The sequence below is a fragment of the Monodelphis domestica genome, chromosome 4, assembly GCF_027887165.1.
Source record: "Monodelphis domestica isolate mMonDom1 chromosome 4, mMonDom1.pri, whole genome shotgun sequence".
NCBI lineage: Eukaryota > Metazoa > Chordata > Mammalia > Didelphimorphia > Didelphidae > Monodelphis > Monodelphis domestica.
In genome coordinates this window covers 324,685,275-324,704,247 of record NC_077230.1, presented here as the reverse complement: position 1 = coordinate 324,704,247, position 18,973 = coordinate 324,685,275, and the positions used below count along the sequence as shown (strand labels likewise).

At 37.8% G+C, this 18,973-nt stretch overlaps 1 protein-coding gene and 1 long non-coding RNA gene across 2 annotated transcripts in view; one reads left to right on the top strand and one right to left on the bottom strand.

Moving 5' to 3' along the window:
* TYR (tyrosinase) overlaps nt 1-10,625 on the top strand; it is a 167,667-nt gene extending 157,042 nt beyond the window's left edge. Inside the window, exon 5 of the mRNA XM_007490939.3 lies at nt 10,399-10,625. Within this exon, the coding sequence (XP_007491001.2) occupies nt 10,399-10,625 (227 nt within the window). The remainder of the gene's footprint in view (nt 1-10,398) is intronic.
* LOC103103979 (uncharacterized) lies at nt 5,809-10,570 on the bottom strand. The gene is made up of 2 exons (XR_466279.2): nt 10,434-10,570; nt 5,809-6,082 (listed from the first exon to the last, which is right to left on the bottom strand). It is a non-coding gene; the product is annotated as an uncharacterized LOC103103979 (long non-coding RNA).
* Nucleotides 10,626-18,973: the final 8,348 nt, after the last annotated feature.

The window sequence follows — 18,973 nt, the reverse complement described above, 5'->3', positions numbered from 1 at the left end:
TAAGGCCTCTAGGTAGGATCATATAAAGAGTATTGAAATCAGAGTCAGGAAAGCCTGAGTTCCAATCTAGAACCAGACACATACCTTTGGGACCCTGTGGAAGTCACTTAAACAGTGACTCATATCATTGTTGGAAAACTGTGGAAAGTGTTTGATTCTGGAGGACTGAGTTCTGCTTGCTGTTTTTCAGTCATGTCGATTTCTTGGTGACCTCCTGGACCATAACTATTCATGGGGTTTCCTTAGCAAGGATATAGGCGTGGTTTGCAGTTTCCTTCTCCAGCAGATCCAGTGTAATCTTTCATTAGACAGAGGTCTAAGTGACTTGCTTGTGGTCACATCACTAGGAAATGTCTGAGATTGGATTTGAACTCCAGTCTTCCTAACCTAACTGCCTTTAAATGACTTGCCCAAAGTCATAGCTAGGAAGTGTTGGAGGCTGAATTTGAACTCAGATCTTCCAGATTCAAGATCCACTGCTCTATACACTGAGCCACTGCCACATCTATATACTATGTTAACCTTGAGAGCTGGTGGCAAACTCCTTCTGATGTTAATTCTTCAGCCTGCTCTTCAAAGCTAAAGTCTCAGATACTATAGCCAGGGTTGAGGTAAATTCTATAAAGATGATAAAACAGTGAAGGCTTCCCCCCCCCACCCATGCCATCTCCTAAGGCTTCAACAAGAGCTTTATAACTTAAAAGCTCCTAAAAAAATCACCAAGTTCCTCAGTTCTAACCTCATTGACTAAGGATGGTTTGAAACATTTCAAACATTTGCCTGACCAGAAGGTAATAGAAATAAGGTGAGGCGAAATTAGATAATGGGCTAATAAGATGTAATTAACATCTCTAGGGCCCTTTAGCTTTTCTTATGGGATGCAGGCTGAATCTCTAAAATGCATTTCTTGTGGGGGAAAAGCAGCACCAAGGGAAGGTCCAGACAGAAAATAAATTAAAGACCAATTTTCAGTCCTGAGATTTTTCCTTAGGCAGTGAAAAGGCAAATTGAGAGGGAAGGCAAGCAAGAGACTTATGGAGAATGCAGAAACTAAACATTTTAAGTAAAGGAATTATAGATGTAAACAATTTCACAATCTTCCCCCTCTCCCCACCCTGTGTTCCTTATATAAATGGGAATTATTCTTTTAAACTCAGCAGAACTTGAAAATTCACATTTGTATTTTGTATTTTATTGATGCTTAGTTGTTTCAAACTCTTCGTGATCCCATTTGAGATTTTCTTGGCAAAGTCACTGAAGTGGTTTACCATTTCCTTCTCCAGCTCATTTTACAGATGAGGCACTGGAGCAAACAGGGTGAAATGATTTGCCCAGGATCATACAGCCAGTAAGCATCTGAGGCTAGATTTGAACTCAAGGCTCCAAGCCCAACATTCTATCCATAGCAATGTATTCTAGCCACCCCTAGATACACTGTATCTTTGAATAAGATTTACTCATATTGCTTTCTATTGCTTCTGTCCCTTACCTCACTGGAGAATGTATCTGTTATCCTTCTTCTTACTGTCTTCTCCTAACTCCCCCATGAGCAGGTGACTTTGCCACAGAAGTAGGGAGTTATGAAGACCGAGAACACTCAAATAGTGTTTAGTCAGAGTCTTGTGGGAGAGCTTTGAGGTGAAACCCCAGATTCGGGACAGGTTGCCCCTTGCAAGAAAGCAAGACTCCAAAACTTAGCTTAAAAATAAAAAGAGAAATGTATTTATTTGGAAGCCATGTTGAAAGGCTGGGAAACAGTGTGCAGGGGGAACACTGCCTCCCTGAGGAGAGGGGGTCTGGGGTTATAGGATAAGGAAGGGGAAAAGGGGGGAAAGCAGGAATGAGGTAATACTTTGAGGTTGGGAGTATAGGCAAAGGTCTGTGGAATTCAAAGGATGATTAGCTTAGGTACCACCCAATGTTTATCAGAGTGGAACTGGGAGGTCCATATCTATGTTAATTGAAGATCTAGGGAAAGTTCCTGAAGGAGATGCTCCCTTCAGGAAGCAGAAAGGAATTTCTTATGTCCCCTTTGACCTAGAAAACTTCTGGAGTTTGGGCTGCCCAGAAAGAAACCCTGGGTCCCATGCCAAGAGGTCATAAGGTATACCAGAAGAATATTGGTACTTAGAGCCTTGCATGAACCTGAGCACATAGTTGGTAGATATTAAAGCACTGGCCCTTGAACCCTTATGATTCTCAGTTTCCTCATATTTGTAATATAAGGTTAGTACTTACAGTATGGAAAGAGTTGAACAGATAATAAGAGTGAGAGCAGTCTAAGACCAAACTGGCCTCACAGATTCGATGAATATCTCACAGGGTCTCAAGAAACAAACCAAGCTCTAAATTCAATCAATGAGTCACAAGAATATAGAAAAAGAATAAGAGGTAGTCCTGGAAAATAAACAGAGTCAACCAGGGGACAAAAAGAAGATGTTGGGCAGAGCAGGATACTGCTCTGAGAACCTTTTGAAGACAGTCAAACTATTTCAGTTTATGATACCAGGAAGATCTTTTTGATGTGAGATATTTTTTCAACACAGTCTGAAATTCTACCATAAGAGATATTTATGAGTAAGACTCCTCTTTAGAAAGCAAATATCCCAGAGACAATTAATAGAGTGCTTCAGTTATTCCAGAGGTGATGTGATATGCTTTAAAGGGTGTTAAAGCCCTGGCCAGTTCACAATATTGTGACTTCTGTGGAATTGGGGCCCACAACTCAATTGAGTGTAAATGGAACTATGTATAATTGAAAATGTTTCCCTAAAAAAAAAGAACTACATTTCCCAGGAATCCACTGACTTCCTGTCATTACATACTTCCTCTAGACAGGGAATAAATTGAATGAGCAGTCCTACTCTCTCTTGGGCTTGATGTCACAAGCATGGTGGTGGTGGTAAGTGTAGGGATTTTGAATAGGCTGAGCCATGGGCACATGGTTGGTTTTATCTTATTACCTTTTATTCCTTTATTTCTAAAGATCATTAATACATTCCTAAAAATATAATTTTTTTACTATTTGAGATTAATTTTAATTTTTACATTTATATAGATTACAATGTTCCTAGGAATACTTAATAAGATAAATAAAAACAAAACATAGATAATTTTAATATGTGGTTTTCTAAGTAAAAATATAAACTGGCAGAGATCTTTATTTATGGTTTAAAGGCCTCCAATTCTATTTAAGCTAGATACCCTGATGTGGAAAGAAACTACTTCCTTACCAGAACACACCCCTGACACACTCTGGCTATGTGACCTGGGTAATTCCTGTAACCTATCTGTGGTCTAGACAAACTCTCTGACTGTAAATTGCAAAATTGTTAGTCTGCATTGGTAGAGACAATTTCCTCACCTTATGCCCATGAAAACAGAAATCTAGTTATATCCCTGTCAGTCAGGAACACATAATTAATTATTTTCTATATCTTCTATATATCTATATCTTCTAACTAACATAATCAGTGTTGTTTTCTAATGGCTCATTGTGACAATTTGAAAAGAAATGAGTTTTGATTGCAAGGATAGAGAAGATGTAAAGAAAGTTTTGGAGCATGGCTGTTCTTAGAGAAAGGCAAGGCTGGATGGGGCTCCAAAGTGGGAGACTGGGCAGCCAAAGGAAAACACTGGGTCACAAGGTATTTTAAGAAATATATATGATATCCAGTTTCTGAAAATGGAGCCCCAAAGCTACAGGAGTCACTAGGCCTACCTCATCAGTCCTGTCCTAGAGAACCTGTCTTAATGAGGCTATGGGCATATGTTTGAGTTTTTTGTTTTGTTTTGCTTTGTTTTTGAGAGAAGAGATGCTGGAAGACAGGATATTTTCCATACTTTCTATAGTTCTGAGACAATGATTTTTTATTAAATAATAAGTTCTCCAAAGAGAAAGCAGATCCCTTTTCTTCTCATCCTCAAGCTTGTTACCTAAAAACTCTTTGAGAGATATATAATATATACATGTATATATATATATATATATATATTTTTTTTTTTTTAATGTGTAAAGGGAACCCCTTTCTCCCAGGATCATGAACTTTCTACTAGTCTGAGCCAGCCCATTAGCGACCCAGAGCTAGGGGTTACAGTTCTGGATCAGAGAGACTTTGATTGGTTTCTGAGATGTGTTAGACCTGCACAGAGGGAAAGGATGTGATATGGAGGAGAACTATAAAAATGAGACCGGAGAGGAGGCTGGGGATTTTGTTTCTCTGGAAGTCGGTGGCTCAGGCAGAAGACACTTTGTGGTCTGGTAGGCTAAGAAATATTTTTTTTTTCATTTCTTTTCCCTCTTTATTTCTTTCTTAGACTATATTTATATTAAAATTTAATTAAAAGCTACTATCATCCTCATGACTTAAGGGTTAATTATTTATAAACGATGGCCACATCAATTTTTTACTACTATTATATTTCCAAATCAATTTCTAAATGTTACATTTAGCATATTACACCTGGCATAATATTAATTTTTCAATATTACAAAACTCTTGCCTTCCATCTTAGAATCAATACTATTTATTGGTTCCAAGGTGAAAGAATGGTAAGGGACAGGAATTGGTGGTTAAGTCACTTGCCCAGGGTCACACAGCTGGGAAGTATCTAAGGTCACATTTGAATCCAGGACCTCCCAACTCTAGATCTGGCTCTCAATCTACTGAGCCACCCAGCTGCCACCCACCAAAAAAAAAAAAAACCTTTGAGAGTCTTGCTCTCCTCTTTTACAAAATACTCTTCTTGTATAAACTTTGTTCTATGAAGAGACAGAGAACAGCCTAGTCAATATTTTTCCTTGGCAGTGTATGTCTGAATAATAATGTTATAGTTGAAAGGAAAGAAGCCAAGAGAGGACTCACTGGAAAATAAGAGAATGAATCAAAAGACTTGGGCTCCATTTCTTTTTTTATTGGCCAACAGTGAATCCTTAAGCAAGTTAACTTAATCTTCTTACCTTTATTTTCCTCATCAAAAAATATACCTAATGTCTTTAGGATAAACATATTAATTATAATTTATTACATAACAACAACAAATCATATATATATATATTATTTTGTCATACTATATTGTTATAGTAACTAAAAAAAGAAAGAATACCTATTTACCTTTTCAGTAAACATTATTCAGATGCTAAGGACTGAGGATTCAAAGAAAGGCAAAATGATAATCCCTATTCTGGAGGAGTTCACAGAGGGTGACACCACAAAACAACTATCTACAAATAAATTATCTATAAGAAAATTGGTAACAATCAATAGAAAGAAAACACTAGAGTTAAGGGTAATGAGAAAGGAAGGCTTCCTGCAAAAGGTGAGTTGAGATGCTACCTAGAAACAAGAGAAGCTAAGAGGTAGAGTTGGGAAAGAAGAGCCTTTAAGACTTGGGGACAGCCAGTGTAAACACTCAGAGTTCAGAGATTCAGTTTCTTGTTGAAGGAACCTCAAGCAGTGACTAATGCATATAGACCATTTTCTAAACTCTAAAAATTTAATTAAAAAAAAAAAGAAAAGAAAGAGATGTTATTATCATATGAAAAACTATAGTAGAAAACGTTATGTTTCTGTTGAGGTAGATTATCTCTTTGCCCAGTTAGTCCTTAGTTATTAATTATGCCACTTGGTAAGCTCTACTAGAAACCTTTCAGAAATTTAGGATGATGCTATATACTCCCAGAACTTAAAGTGAAAGAAATGCTTGTTTTTGTTTAGTTTTTGAGAATGTTTTAGTTTCCTTGATTCTTTCTGCTCTGAGTTCATCAGTTACTGGTTTAGGAAGGAAAAAAATCAAATAATTCAGTAATTGACAAATGTACCATTTTATTGGTTTGGGGTCATATAGTTTCATTCTTCCTATCTGTTCGTGGAGAATTGCTCTCTTTGGAAATTTGTCACCCTTTGAACAACTTAGTAATGAGCCTCTTCAACCTTAGTCAAACATGCTCAAACAGAGCCACATTGTATCATTGGCCCTGTACTGAAAGCCTTCTTAGACTGGCAGGAGATGCTTGAATTTGCCATGTCAACTTCCTTGTATATCATGGATCCTTTGGTGGAGTGGTAAAGTCCATGGACCTCTTCTCAAAATAAAGTTTAAAAATGCAGAAAAAAACATACAAGGTCAAAAGAATATGTAGAAGAAGATATCACAATTTTTTAAATTAAAAACTTCAGATTAAGAACCCTCAACATACTGGCATAGCTTTCGAGACCCCAAGGATACCTCTTCATAACACTGAGGCATTGTGTGAGAATATTAGTATAAGAAAAGACTTTTCCTTTATTCCTTCTCTTCCTCTTTTCTTCCTCCTCTTGCTGCTGCTGCTGCTACTGCTACTACTACTACTCTTCTACTACTGCAACTATTGCTACTACTTTTTCTATCGCTATGACTACTAATAAACAATGATAGTAATTAACTTTTTCACTCTTCAATTTCTTAATTGAATAATATTAAAACAAATAACAATGTAGAATACATAACATATATCAAATATATAGTAAATAATAAATAAAATAATATTTATAGTCAATATATTCATATGATCCCTTCTCATTTAAAGTTGGCAGTTCAGTTTGAGTCCCTGTTTAATCCCCAAGTGCATGAAGAATTGCGATTGTCTAGAGTAGCCCTCTGATGTGCTAGAAGAATTGTGATAGCTGGCATCCACCATATAGCATAGGGAGAACTTGCTTTATTTAGTTCTATTTCATTGCCAATTAGGGCAGGAAAGGTGATATTATGGAAAGGTCCTGGAAGTGGAGTCAGAGGGACAGAGGATCTGGGCTTGAATGCAGCTTGGCTAATTACTAGTCCCTGGATGAGCTTGGTTACATTGCCCGGATCACTCCTTGGGTCAAGGTTTCCTTATCTTTGAAATGAAAGGGTTACACTAGTTGACTTCTGGGGTCACGTCTAACTCCAGATCTATCAATAAGCATATATTAAGGGTTTTCTAGGTGCCAGGCGCTGTGCTGGGCAGTAGGGATCCTATAATCATCATCTGGAGGGAACAGTATGGATCAGAAGAAAGGGTACTAGCTCTGCCATAAGGCAGTCTCAGGATCGAAACTTTTCCTCGATGTTTACTTGGGGAATCGTGGCTAAATCGTTTGACTTGGCTGAGCCTCAGTGTTGTCATTAGTCCAACGAAGGGTTGGCACTAAATGGCCTACAAGTCCCTGCCAACTCTCAAAACATGCTCTTCTCGTCATATTCATTCAGCATCTGTGATTTTATCATGATTGGAAGTTCATCACACGGAACCCGCCGAGGTTCCTTAAGTCTTCCCGACTCTGCGCTTGGCTCTCTCTTCCTGATGCCACCATAGTAATATTCTCATAAACTAAAGGGGTTACTGGAAGAAACCTACTTTCTCTCACTCACTACAAAGTAAAACAGATCTTTAGGAATGTAAATGAATTCTATCCGGTTCTCATCTCCAAAAAACAAACACATATGGAAAAATATTTGTATAGAATCACCCTGTGTTTCCTGTGGGTCACAAATGCCTCCAGCTATGTTTGATGTGGACCCACATATCTTTGTAAGTTTAAAGTGATAAAAATTTAAGACTCGACATATTTTAAAATGCAAGCATGCTGAAGAGTGCAGAAAACCATCACTTTCTTTTTTATTTTCAGTTATAGAACATGATTGATTAGTATCCTAAGGGTCCTCTGAGTCAAACTAAGTCTGTTCCCCTTCCTCCACAACTTTTTAATATGTGCCCTGACATAAAGCACAGATAGTGTGTATAGGCTAAATTCTATTTTCTGATAAACTTTCAAAGAAAATCAATGTTGTATCAGAAGGGTAAGGGAGACCAGGATCCCCAGGTGAGAACAGCGTCTTTATTGTCAAGATTAGTTGAATGTGATCAATTAAACTAGAAACTGTAACCTCTCTACTTGAAAGGAAAGTTCTGAAAATGATAACCAGGATGACTTTATTTTCTTCTATCTTGCAGTTAGGAGAAAGGCTCAGAGACCCAGGTTTGAATCCTGCCTTGGGCACTTTTATTAGTTGTGTGATAAATGTCATTTAGCTTGTCTGAGTCTCAGGATAATCATGTGCAATAATAATAATAATAATCTATTATTCCTTTTATTTTTATTCAATTGTGTCCTACTCTTTATGATCCCATTTGGGGTTTTCTTGACAGATCCTAGAATGGTCTGACATTTCCTTCTCCAGCTCATTTATAGATAAGGAAATTGAGGCAAATGGGTTAAGTGACTTGCTCAGGGTCACCCAGTTAATAAGTATCTGAGGCCAGATTTGAACCCATGAAGATGTGTCCCTGACTCTAGGCCCAGCATTCTATTCACTGTCTCCTAACTGCCCTGATTTGTTGTAAGATTCAAATTATATATTTATATAATATTAATTATTATATTATAAAATAACAATAATATATAAATGAATATATATTCAAGTGAATATATATTTTCAAATTATATATTTTACAAACCTTAAAGAACTATTAAACAAAAATATGTGTTTATCAGAGAGAAAGCAATTAGTTTGTATAAATGGAGATTTTGAGCCTTTGGACTTCATCACCCAGAAGTCTCTTAGAATTTCCCAAAATCTCCATTTATACATATAAAATATTTATACATTTTAAAACCCACAAGCTAAACACAAAGAATAGAAATATGTAAGCAACTGGAACAGCAAGATGGTTCAATGGATAGAGAGCCAAGCTTAGAGACAGGAGGTTCTGGGTTCAATGTTCAATGCCTGGCACATAGTAGTTACTATATAAATGTTTATTATTCCCTCCCTCTCCTCTTTCCAGTGAGAAGTTTTAATTTGCCGCTGATTTGAAAACTAGAGAGCAGAGAGTGGGAGAAGAAAAGGGCCATGTAGAAAGTAGCAAGGTAGCTGCTAATACAATCAGGGAGTGAAATAAAACATGGCAGTGTTCACCAAGAAACAGACATAGGAACATGTTATTATTGTTGGTGTGGCTATTTATTGTGATGCTAATGATGATTCTGTCCCTTTCTACCTTGCCTTTTACTACCTCTTCCCCCAACATGGTGCCTTGATACCTTGGGACATCATGACTCAATAAGGTAAAGCACAAATATCCATAGGTCCTTCTTTTCTCCCTGCTCCCTTCCACCCTTTCTCCCAACCCCAAGAAGGCACGTGATACGATATATAGGTCATCCATGTTATTTTATGATACATATCTCCCTATTCTATTTTTGTATAATGTTTATTTGTGAAAACATCTTATCTCTTCTGCTAGATTGATTTTTTTTTTTATCTTCATGGCCTCATAGTGGCTAATTCAGTGTTTTGTACAAAGGCATCATTCAACATTTTTTAAATAAATGAATGAATGAATGCACAGGACTTGGGAATATCTGCCATTTGAAGATAAAACCTCACATCTACATAGGATTTCATGTTTACAAAATAGTTTTATCACAATAGCTCTGTGTAGGAGGTAATACAAATAGACTTTGTTTTATTATGATCTATTATTTTACAGAGTTTTTTCAAAATGTTTTCATCACAATAAAACTATGAGGGAGATATATTGTGTATATGTGTGTTTGCATATTTACATTTATATATATGGTTCAATGTACATTTTTACAGATGAGAAAACAGAGGTGCAGAGACTCAATGCGATTTGTCTGGCATCACATCACAGCTAATGAGAGAACTGGTATTTGACCTGAGGTCTTCTGACTGCAGTTCAAGTGCCTTCCTCTACCCTACCTTACCTCTGTCCCCATCCATGAAGGGAATCAGAGATTTTAATAAAATGTCCAGCTTTTAAAATGTTTTTATTTTATTTTTATGTTTTTATATTTTTACTTATTTATATATTATTATATTGTTATAATATATAATTATATGATATATTATACATTATTTTAAATATGTTTATAATTTTTATAGTGTTCAGAAAGGCATTCTAACTAAAATCTTTCCTGATCCCCAAACTGTCATTACTACCCCTCCCCTCTTCATTATTGAATTTATTTGTTTATTCATTCATTTACTTGTTTTAAAATAATTTTTTAAACCCTATCTTCTGTCCTAGAATCAATACCAGTATAGGTTCTAAACTCAAAGATCAGTAAGAGCTAGGCCATTGAGGTTAAGTGACTTGCCCAATGTCACACAGCTAGGTAGTATCTGAGGTCAAATTTGAATTCAGGACTTTCCATCTCCACATCCGGCTCTATCACCTAGCTGCCCCTACTGCCCCTATGACATTTATTTTGCATATATGTTTATCTCATATAGCTTTTAAGCTTTACTTCTTTCTTTGCAGTCTGGGAGCCCAGCACAGTGATTTCAAAGTAGGCTCTTCAAAAATGATTACTGATGAAAGTATTGAGCATAGATGTCTTCTCTTTTCAGCACCTGACTTCTTTCAAGAATTTATTAAGCCTTACTTGGAGCAAGCAAGTCAGATCTGGCAGTGGCTTGTTGCAGCTGCTGCCGTTGGCGGAGTGATCACTGCCATCATCCTAGGGCTCACCAGCCTCTTTTGCCGGAGGAAGAGAAAGAGGTTCTCAGAAGAAGAGCAGCCCTTGCTCATGGAGAGAGAAGACTACCTTGGTGGGAATTATCAGAGTCGCTTATAAAATCCTCTGCGAACGAGAGCCAGTAACCGAGGGAGGGGCATTGAGGCCATTATGTCAAGGACAAAGTGTTACGTGGTTGGAATCTCAACCAATCATCTTGGTTGTCTTAGAACATGCTCAGCGTGAGAATGTAAGAAGCAATATGGTACCACATCTGTTCAAAGACATTAAAGCCTGCAAATATATTTTCATGATTCCCCCTGGAAGCCAAATAGTCTTAAGGAAACCTTGCTAGAATGAGCTGTGTAACTACTGGCTAGAACTATATTAAAGATTCCCATGAAGCCACTTTGATTTTGTTTTCATTTTCTACTTTCCCAACAGATTTGGGTGCTAATAACAGCTCTGGCTTTTAGAGTGCTGTGAAGATCACAGAGTGCTTTTCTCACAATACCCATGAAAGATAAGCCCATTGACAAGGATACTGAGGCTAGAAGCCTTTTTCATGGGAAATAAATATGTTTTGATATATTTATTGATTATAGGTATCTCCTTTAGAGACACAGGTTCTGAGTTCTAATCTCATTTGACATGACTAGCTATGTGATCTTGAGCAACTCATTGAACACCTGTCTTCTGGTCTGTAAAATGAGGGGGTTATCATAGAAGGCATTTAAAGTCTCTCCCAGCGCTATATCCATGATTCTGGGATTCGGTTTATATGTGTCTGATTAGGAGAAGAGCCAGGACTTAGGTCTGAAATCTTCTGATTCAAAGGCAAATATTTCTTTCCACTATACCATGAGGATTATTGCTGCATTTTTCCCTTAACATTTCTGATTTGAACAAAATATTAAAAAATCAGATAACAGTGAATGTTAACAATAGAAATCATTTTAGTCTTGTTTTTCATTAGAAGGTATTATATAGTGGAATCTCTGAATTTTACAGTTAGAAGGGACCTCAGTGGCCATTTGGTCCAAACTGTACCTGAAAAAGAATTTTATCATATAAATGATAGGTGGTCTCTAACCTGTGCTTGAAAGCCCCCAGGAAAAGGACACCCACTACCTTTGAAGGCAATCTATTCTACTTTGGGATAACTGTAAATGGTAGGAATATTTTCCTGATCACAAGCTTAAATCATCTTCTTTGTAACTTCCTCTCAGATTTCCTACTTGTATAACCTGGGGCTCAAGTCCAATTGCTCTTCCACATGACAGCCCTAAAAAAAGTGTAATATCCCAGCTGAGTCTTTTATTCTCCATGCTAAACATCCTCTCTTCCCTCAAACAATTCTCAGGTGTTTCATAGAATTAGTAGAATGCTTTCATTGACTTACTCAATCAGTTCCACTCTTACACTTAGAATCCTGCAGCTAGAAGCAAACTTCTTGGTCATTTAGTTTACCCAAGCATAAATCCCATCTCTAAGGTCCTTAGACTCTTGGAATATTTGATAAACATTTTAGATTTGAAGTTCAAAGGGACATTAAAAGCTAATTAGTCCAGCCTCTTTATTTCATAGAAAATGAATTCGAGTCCCAAAAAGATTAAAAAACTTATTTGAGGCTATATCACTGGTGGTAGAACTAACATTTGAAAATAGGTTAGCACTAAATTTGTAACAAGAAGGAAAAGTAATTTTTAGCATTTCAAGAGTGCAATGCTACCATTTTAAGCCTACATTAATGAGCAAATTCCTTTTTACTTCCTAAAAAAGTTTATTAACTAGAATTTGGACTTGTAAATGTATTTTTTTGCATCTATAGTTAAAAATCACTATTAGAAAGTGTGTAAGATGCAAAGTCAGTGTTCCTGACTCAAGGATTATGAATCACCAATACAATTTGCATTCTGTTTGATTCACAACATAGAATTCCTATGTTTTCCCAGGGCTAGAGTTTACCTCCTTTTGTAATGGCAATATCTACTGTGAATTTTTGTGTGAAATTTAAATTTACTCCACTTTACTTAGTATTTAGAATTTTAGCAACCAGGAATGTATACACCCCCACTTAAGGATTTAGTGTTGGGGAGGAAGGTCTATGACCCAAGTGTGCTAGCAAGTGACAAATCAGAAACAACTGATTGACCCCCTGGGCAGTCCAAAGCCAAATTTAAGCCACCATTGGTATATGTAAGACACATGAAGTGATGCAAGGAACTGCCTTTATATTTCAATGTCACTTTCTGTGAGAGGTTCTTGGCCTTGGAAACTTAACCATGGAGGAACTCAGGTGTGAGACCTCAGACTGCTTCCCTTGGACTGCCATGTGGTGAGTGAAAAGATTGACTCCCTTTCCTTGGCTTTTCTGGAGGCACCAGCCTCTGGAGAGGCCCATTGTCTTTGAACCCATTTTCCTTTGGCTTTCTGGAGTCACTAGCCTCTTGAGAGACCCCTCATCTTGGAGGAGGACTCCTGGCTGGAAGCCATGTTAGATTTAATCCTCTGCACCCCCTTCACCCCCCTACCCCCCTCTCCTGCCTGGTTCAGACCATCTCTCTCTTCCTCTCTCTCTCCCTCCCCCCCACTCATCTTCCCTCTATTGTAAATAAATTACCATAAATTCCATTCTGACTTGAGTAATTCATTGGGATTTAGTAATTAAATCCCTGGTGACCAACTAAAACTATATTCAAACCAAACATAAATTTTACCCCTTAAACTTGATTCCCTCAGGAAAATGCAGAAATCAGGTGGATAAAGGTAATATACATGGACTTCCGGTTAAGATGGCGGCTTAGAGAAAGCTGAAGTTCAGATCTCCGGAAAACCCTTCCCGACCGATCTCAAACTAGAAGCTCCTAAGGCGCCGAAATTCAAAACGATCAACAGCACAGACCCTGGGAACCCTCCTCCTGGACCTGGACCCGGTTCAAAAGGTACGGCTCCCCTTAAAAGCCAGAACCCGAGATCCCTCGGACCTCAGGGGTAGGAGCGCAGAGTCCAAGGCTCCCGGAAGCCGCAGCCGCGCCGGGCTCAGAGAGCAGGGTCTGAGGAACAACAACCCTCAGGGTCTTCTACCCAAGTCCCAGTCCGGGTGAAAGTTACTGCCTGGGGCTTCCGCTGCAGAGAGCCCGTGGGTCCGGGTGAAAGTTACTGCCTGGGGCCTCCACTGCAGAGAGCTGGTCAAAACAACAGCAACCCTCAGGGCGGGCAAGACAGCCTCACGGGCTGGATCCTGCTATCCAAGTCTCAGTGAAAGTCTGTGCTCTCGGAGCTTGGGGAAGCGGCAGCCCATCCCCCCGCAGGCCAACGAAACAGCCTCACGGCCAGGGATTCTGAAGGCAACTTCCGGAAATCGAGCCAGGGGGAGAGTGTGGCCTCGTGGTCCGACCCTTCCATTCCAGTTCCAGTGAGGCATATTCAGTTTAACCCAGGGAAAGTCATAGAACCATCTGCCCAGGACTAAAGCCTCTGATCACCAGACAAAGACAAGAAAAGCCAATCCTCCACGTTCAGAGATGACAAACTCCACAGAAGCACAGAAGCCCCAAAATACCAAGAAAAATAAGAAGAAAGGGGCGACTCTGGACACATTCTATGGAGCCAAAATACAAAATACAGAGCAGATAGAAGAAGATATACAAGAAAATTCTCCAAAATCTTCCAAAGGAAATAGAAACTCTCCACAAACCCATGAAGAATTTGAATCAGAAAGGACCAAAAAGATGGAAGCCCTCTGGGAGGAAAAGTGGGAAATGATGCAAAAGAAATTCACGCATCTACAAAACCAGTTTGACCAAACTGTAAAAGAAAACCAGGCTTTAAAGCAAGAACTAATAAAGCAAAGCCAAAACACCAAGAAATTAGAAGAGAACATAAAATATCTCACCGACAAGGTGATAGATCTGGAAAACAGGGGGAGAAGAGAAAATTTAAGAATAATTGGACTCCCAGAAAAGCCAGAAATAAACACCAAACTGGACATGGTGATACAAGATATAATCAAAGAAAATTGCCCAGAGATTCTAGAACAAGGGGGCAATACAGCCACTGACAGAGCTCACAGAACACCTTCTACACTAAACCCCCAAAAGACAACTCCCAGGAATGTAATTGCCAAATTCCAAAGCTATCAAACAAAAGAAAAAATCCTACAGGAAGCCAGAAAAAGACAATTTAGATATAAAGGAATGCCAATCAGGGTCACACAAGACCTTGCAAGTTCTACGCTGAATGATCGTAAGGCATGGAACATGATCTTCAGAAAGGCAAGAGAGCTGGGTCTCCAACCAAGAATCAGCTACCCAGCAAAACTGACTATATACTTCCAAGGGAAAGTATGGGCATTCAACAAAATAGAAGACTTCCAACTTTTTGCAAAGAAAAGACCAGAGCTCTGTGGAAAGTTTGATACCGAAAATCAAAGAGCAAGGAATACCTGAAAAGGTAAATATTAAGGAAAGGGGAAAAATGTTATCTTCTTTTCCTCAAACTCTCTTCTATAAGGACTACATTTATATCAACCTATGTATACTAATATGTGGGGAAAATGTAATGTATAAATAGGGGGTAAAGAAAGACCAAATAGAATAATGGTTCTCACACAAAGATTCACAGGGGAAGGGGAGGGGAAGAAAACTCCTATAAGAAGGAGAGGAAGAGAGGGGGGGGGGGTTTACTTAAACCTCAATCTCAGGGAAATCAACTCTGAGAGGGAAAAACATCCAGATCCATTGGGATCTTGAATTCTATCTTACCCAAAAAGGGTAAGGAGAAGGGAAAACCAAGGGGGGGAGGGGGAGAGGGAGAACAAAAAGGGAGGGAAAGAGAGGGGGGAGGGGGAGGGAACAAAAAGGGAGGGACTAAAAAGGGAAACATCAAGGGAGGGGACAAGGGGGACTGATTCAAAGTAAATCACTGGACTAAAAGGTAGAGCCGAAGAAGAAAAGGTTAGAATTAGGGAAGGCAATCAAAATGCCAGGGAGTCCACAAATGACAATCATAACTTTGAACGTGAATGGGATGAACTCACCCATAAAACGTAGACGAATAGCAGAATGGATTAGAATCCAAAACCCTACCATATGTTGTCTTCAAGAAACACACATGAGGCGGGTTGACACCCACAAGGTCAGAATTAAAGGATGGAGTAAGACCTTCTGGGCCTCAACTGATAGAAAGAAGGCAGGAGTGGTAATCATGATATCTGATAAAGCCAATGCAAAAATAGACCTGATCAAAAGGGATAGGGAAGGTAATTATATTTTGTTAAAAGGGACTCTAGACAATGAGGAAATATCATTAATCAACATGTATGCACCAAATAATATAGCACCCAAATTTCTAATGGAGAAACTAGGAGAATTGAAGGAAGAAATAGACAATAAAACCATACTAGTGGGAGACTTAAACCAACCATTATCAAATTTAGATAAATCGAATCAAAAAATAAATAAGAAAGAGGTAAAAGAAGTGAATGAAATCTTAGAAAAATTAGAATTAATAGACATATGGTGAAAAATAAATAGGGATAAAAAGGAATACACCTTCTTCTCAGCACCACATGGCACATTCACAAAAATTGACCATACATTAGGTCACAGAAACATAGCACACAAATGCAAAAAAGCAGAAATAATGAATGCAGCCTTCTCAGATCACAAGGCAATAAAAATAATGATTAGTAATGGTACATGGAAAACCAAATCTAAAACCAATTGGAAATTAAACAATATGATACTCCAAAACCGTTTAGCTAAAGAAGAAATCATAGAAACAATTAATAATTTCATCAAGGAAAATGACAATGGCGAAACATCCTTTCAAACCTTTTGGGATGCAGCCAAAGCGGTAATCAGAGGCAAATTCATATCCCTGAAAGCTCATATTAACAAACAAGGGAGAGCAGAGATCAATCAATTGGAAATGCAATTGAAAAAACTCGAAAGCGATCAAATTAAAAACCCCCAGCAGAAAACCAAATTAGAAATCCTAAAAATTAAGGGAGAAATTAATAAAATCGAAAGTGATAGAACTATTGATTTAATAAATAAGACAAGAAGCTGGTACTTTGAAAAAACAAACAAAATAGACAAAGTACTGGTCAATCTAATTAAAAAAAGGAAGGAAGAAAAGCAAATTCACAGCATTAAAGATGAAAAGGGGGACAGCACCTCCAATGAGGAGGAAATTAAGGCAATCATTAGAAATTACTTTGCCCAATTATATGGCAATAAATACACCAATTTAGGAGAAATGGATGAATATATACAAAAATACAAACTGCCTAGACTAACAGAAGAGGAAATAGAATTCTTAAATAATCCCATATCAGAAATTGAAATCCATCAAGCCATCAAAGAACTTCCTAAGAAAAAATCCCCAGGGCCTGATGGATTCACCTGTGAATTCTATCAAACATTCAGAGAACAGTTAACCCCAATACTATACAAACTATTTGACATAATAAGCAAAGAGGGAGTTCTACCAAACTCCTTTTACGACACAAACATGGTACTGATTCCAAAACCAGGCAGGTCAAAAACAGAGAAAGAAAACTATAGACCAATCTCCCTAATGAATATAGATGCAAAAATTTTAAATAGGATACTAGCAAAAAGACTCCAGCAAGTGATCAGAAGGATCATTCACCATGATCAAGTAGGATTCATACCAGGGATGCAGGGCTGGTTCAACATTAGGAAAACCATCCACATAATTGACCACATCAACAAGCAAACTAGCAAGAACCACATGATTATCTCAATAGATGCAGAAAAAGCCTTTGATAAAATACAACACCCATTCCTATTAAAAACACTAGAAAGCATAGGAATAGAAGGGTCATTCCTAAAAATAATAAACAGTATATATCTAAAACCAACAGCTAATATCATCTGCAATGGGGATAAACTAGATGCATTCCCAATAAGATCAGGAGTGAAACAAGGATGCCCATTATCACCTCTACTATTTGACATTGTACTAGAAACACTAGCAGTAGCAATTAGAGAAGATAAAGAAATTGAAGGTATCAGAATAGGCAAGGAGGAGACCAAGTTATCACTCTTTGCGGATGACATGATGGTCTACTTAAAGAATCCTAGAGATTCAACCAAAAAGCTAATTGAAATAATCAACAACTTTAGCAAAGTTGCAGGATACAAAATAAACCCACATAAATCATCAGCTTTTCTATATATCTCCAACACAGCTCAGCAGCAAGAACTAGAAAGAGAAATCCCATTCAAAATCACCTTAGACAAAATAAAATACCTAGGAATCTATCTCCCAAGACAAACACAGGAACTATATGAACACAACTACAAAACACTCGCCACACAACTAAAACTAGACTTGAACAATTGGAAAAACATTAACTGCTCATGGATAGGACGAGCCAATGTAATAAAAATGACCATCCTACCCAAACTTATTTATCTATTTAGTGCCATACCCATTGAACTACCAAAATACTTCTTCACTGATTTAGAAAAAACCATAACAAAGTTCATTTGGAAGAACAAAAGATCAAGGATATCCAGGGAAATAATGAAAAAAAACACATATGATGGGGGCCTTGCAGTCCCAGACCTCAAACTATATTACAAAGCAGCAGTCATCAAAACAATTTGGTACTGGCTAAGAAACAGAAAGGAAGATCAGTGGAATAGACTGGGGGAAAACGACCTCAGCAAGACAGTATACGATAAACCCAAAGATCCCAGCTTTTGGGACAAAAATCCACTATTCGATAAAAACTGCTGGGAAAATTGGAAGACAGTGTGGGAGAGACTAGGAATAGATCAACACCTCACACCCTACACCAAGATAAATTCAAAATGGGTGAGTGACTTAAACATAAAGAAGGAAACCATAAGTAAATTGGGTAAACACAGAATAGTATACATGTCAGACCTTTGGGAGGGGAAAGGCTTTAAAACCAAGCAAGATATAGAAAGAATCACAAAATGTAAAATAAATAATTTTGACTACATCAAACTAAAAAGCTTTTGTACAAACAAAACCAATATAACTAAAATCAGAAGGGAAACAACAAATTGGGAAAAAATCTTCATAGAAACCTCTGACAAAGGTTTAATTACTCATATTTATAATGAGCTAAATCAATTGTACAAAAAATCAAGCCATTCTCCAATTGATAAATGGGCAAGGGAAATGGATAGGCAGTTCTCAGATAAAGAAATCAAAACTATTAACAAGCACATGAAGAAGTGTTCTACATCTCTTATAATCAGAGAGATGCAAATCAAAACAACTCTGAGGTATCACCTCACACCTAGCAGATTGGCTAACATAACAGCAAAGGAAAGTAATGAATGCTGGAGGGGATGTGGCAAAGTAGGGACATTAATTCATTGCTGGTGGAGTTGTGAACTGATCCAACCATTCTGGAGGGCAATTTGGAACTATGCCCAAAGGGCGACAAAAGAATATCT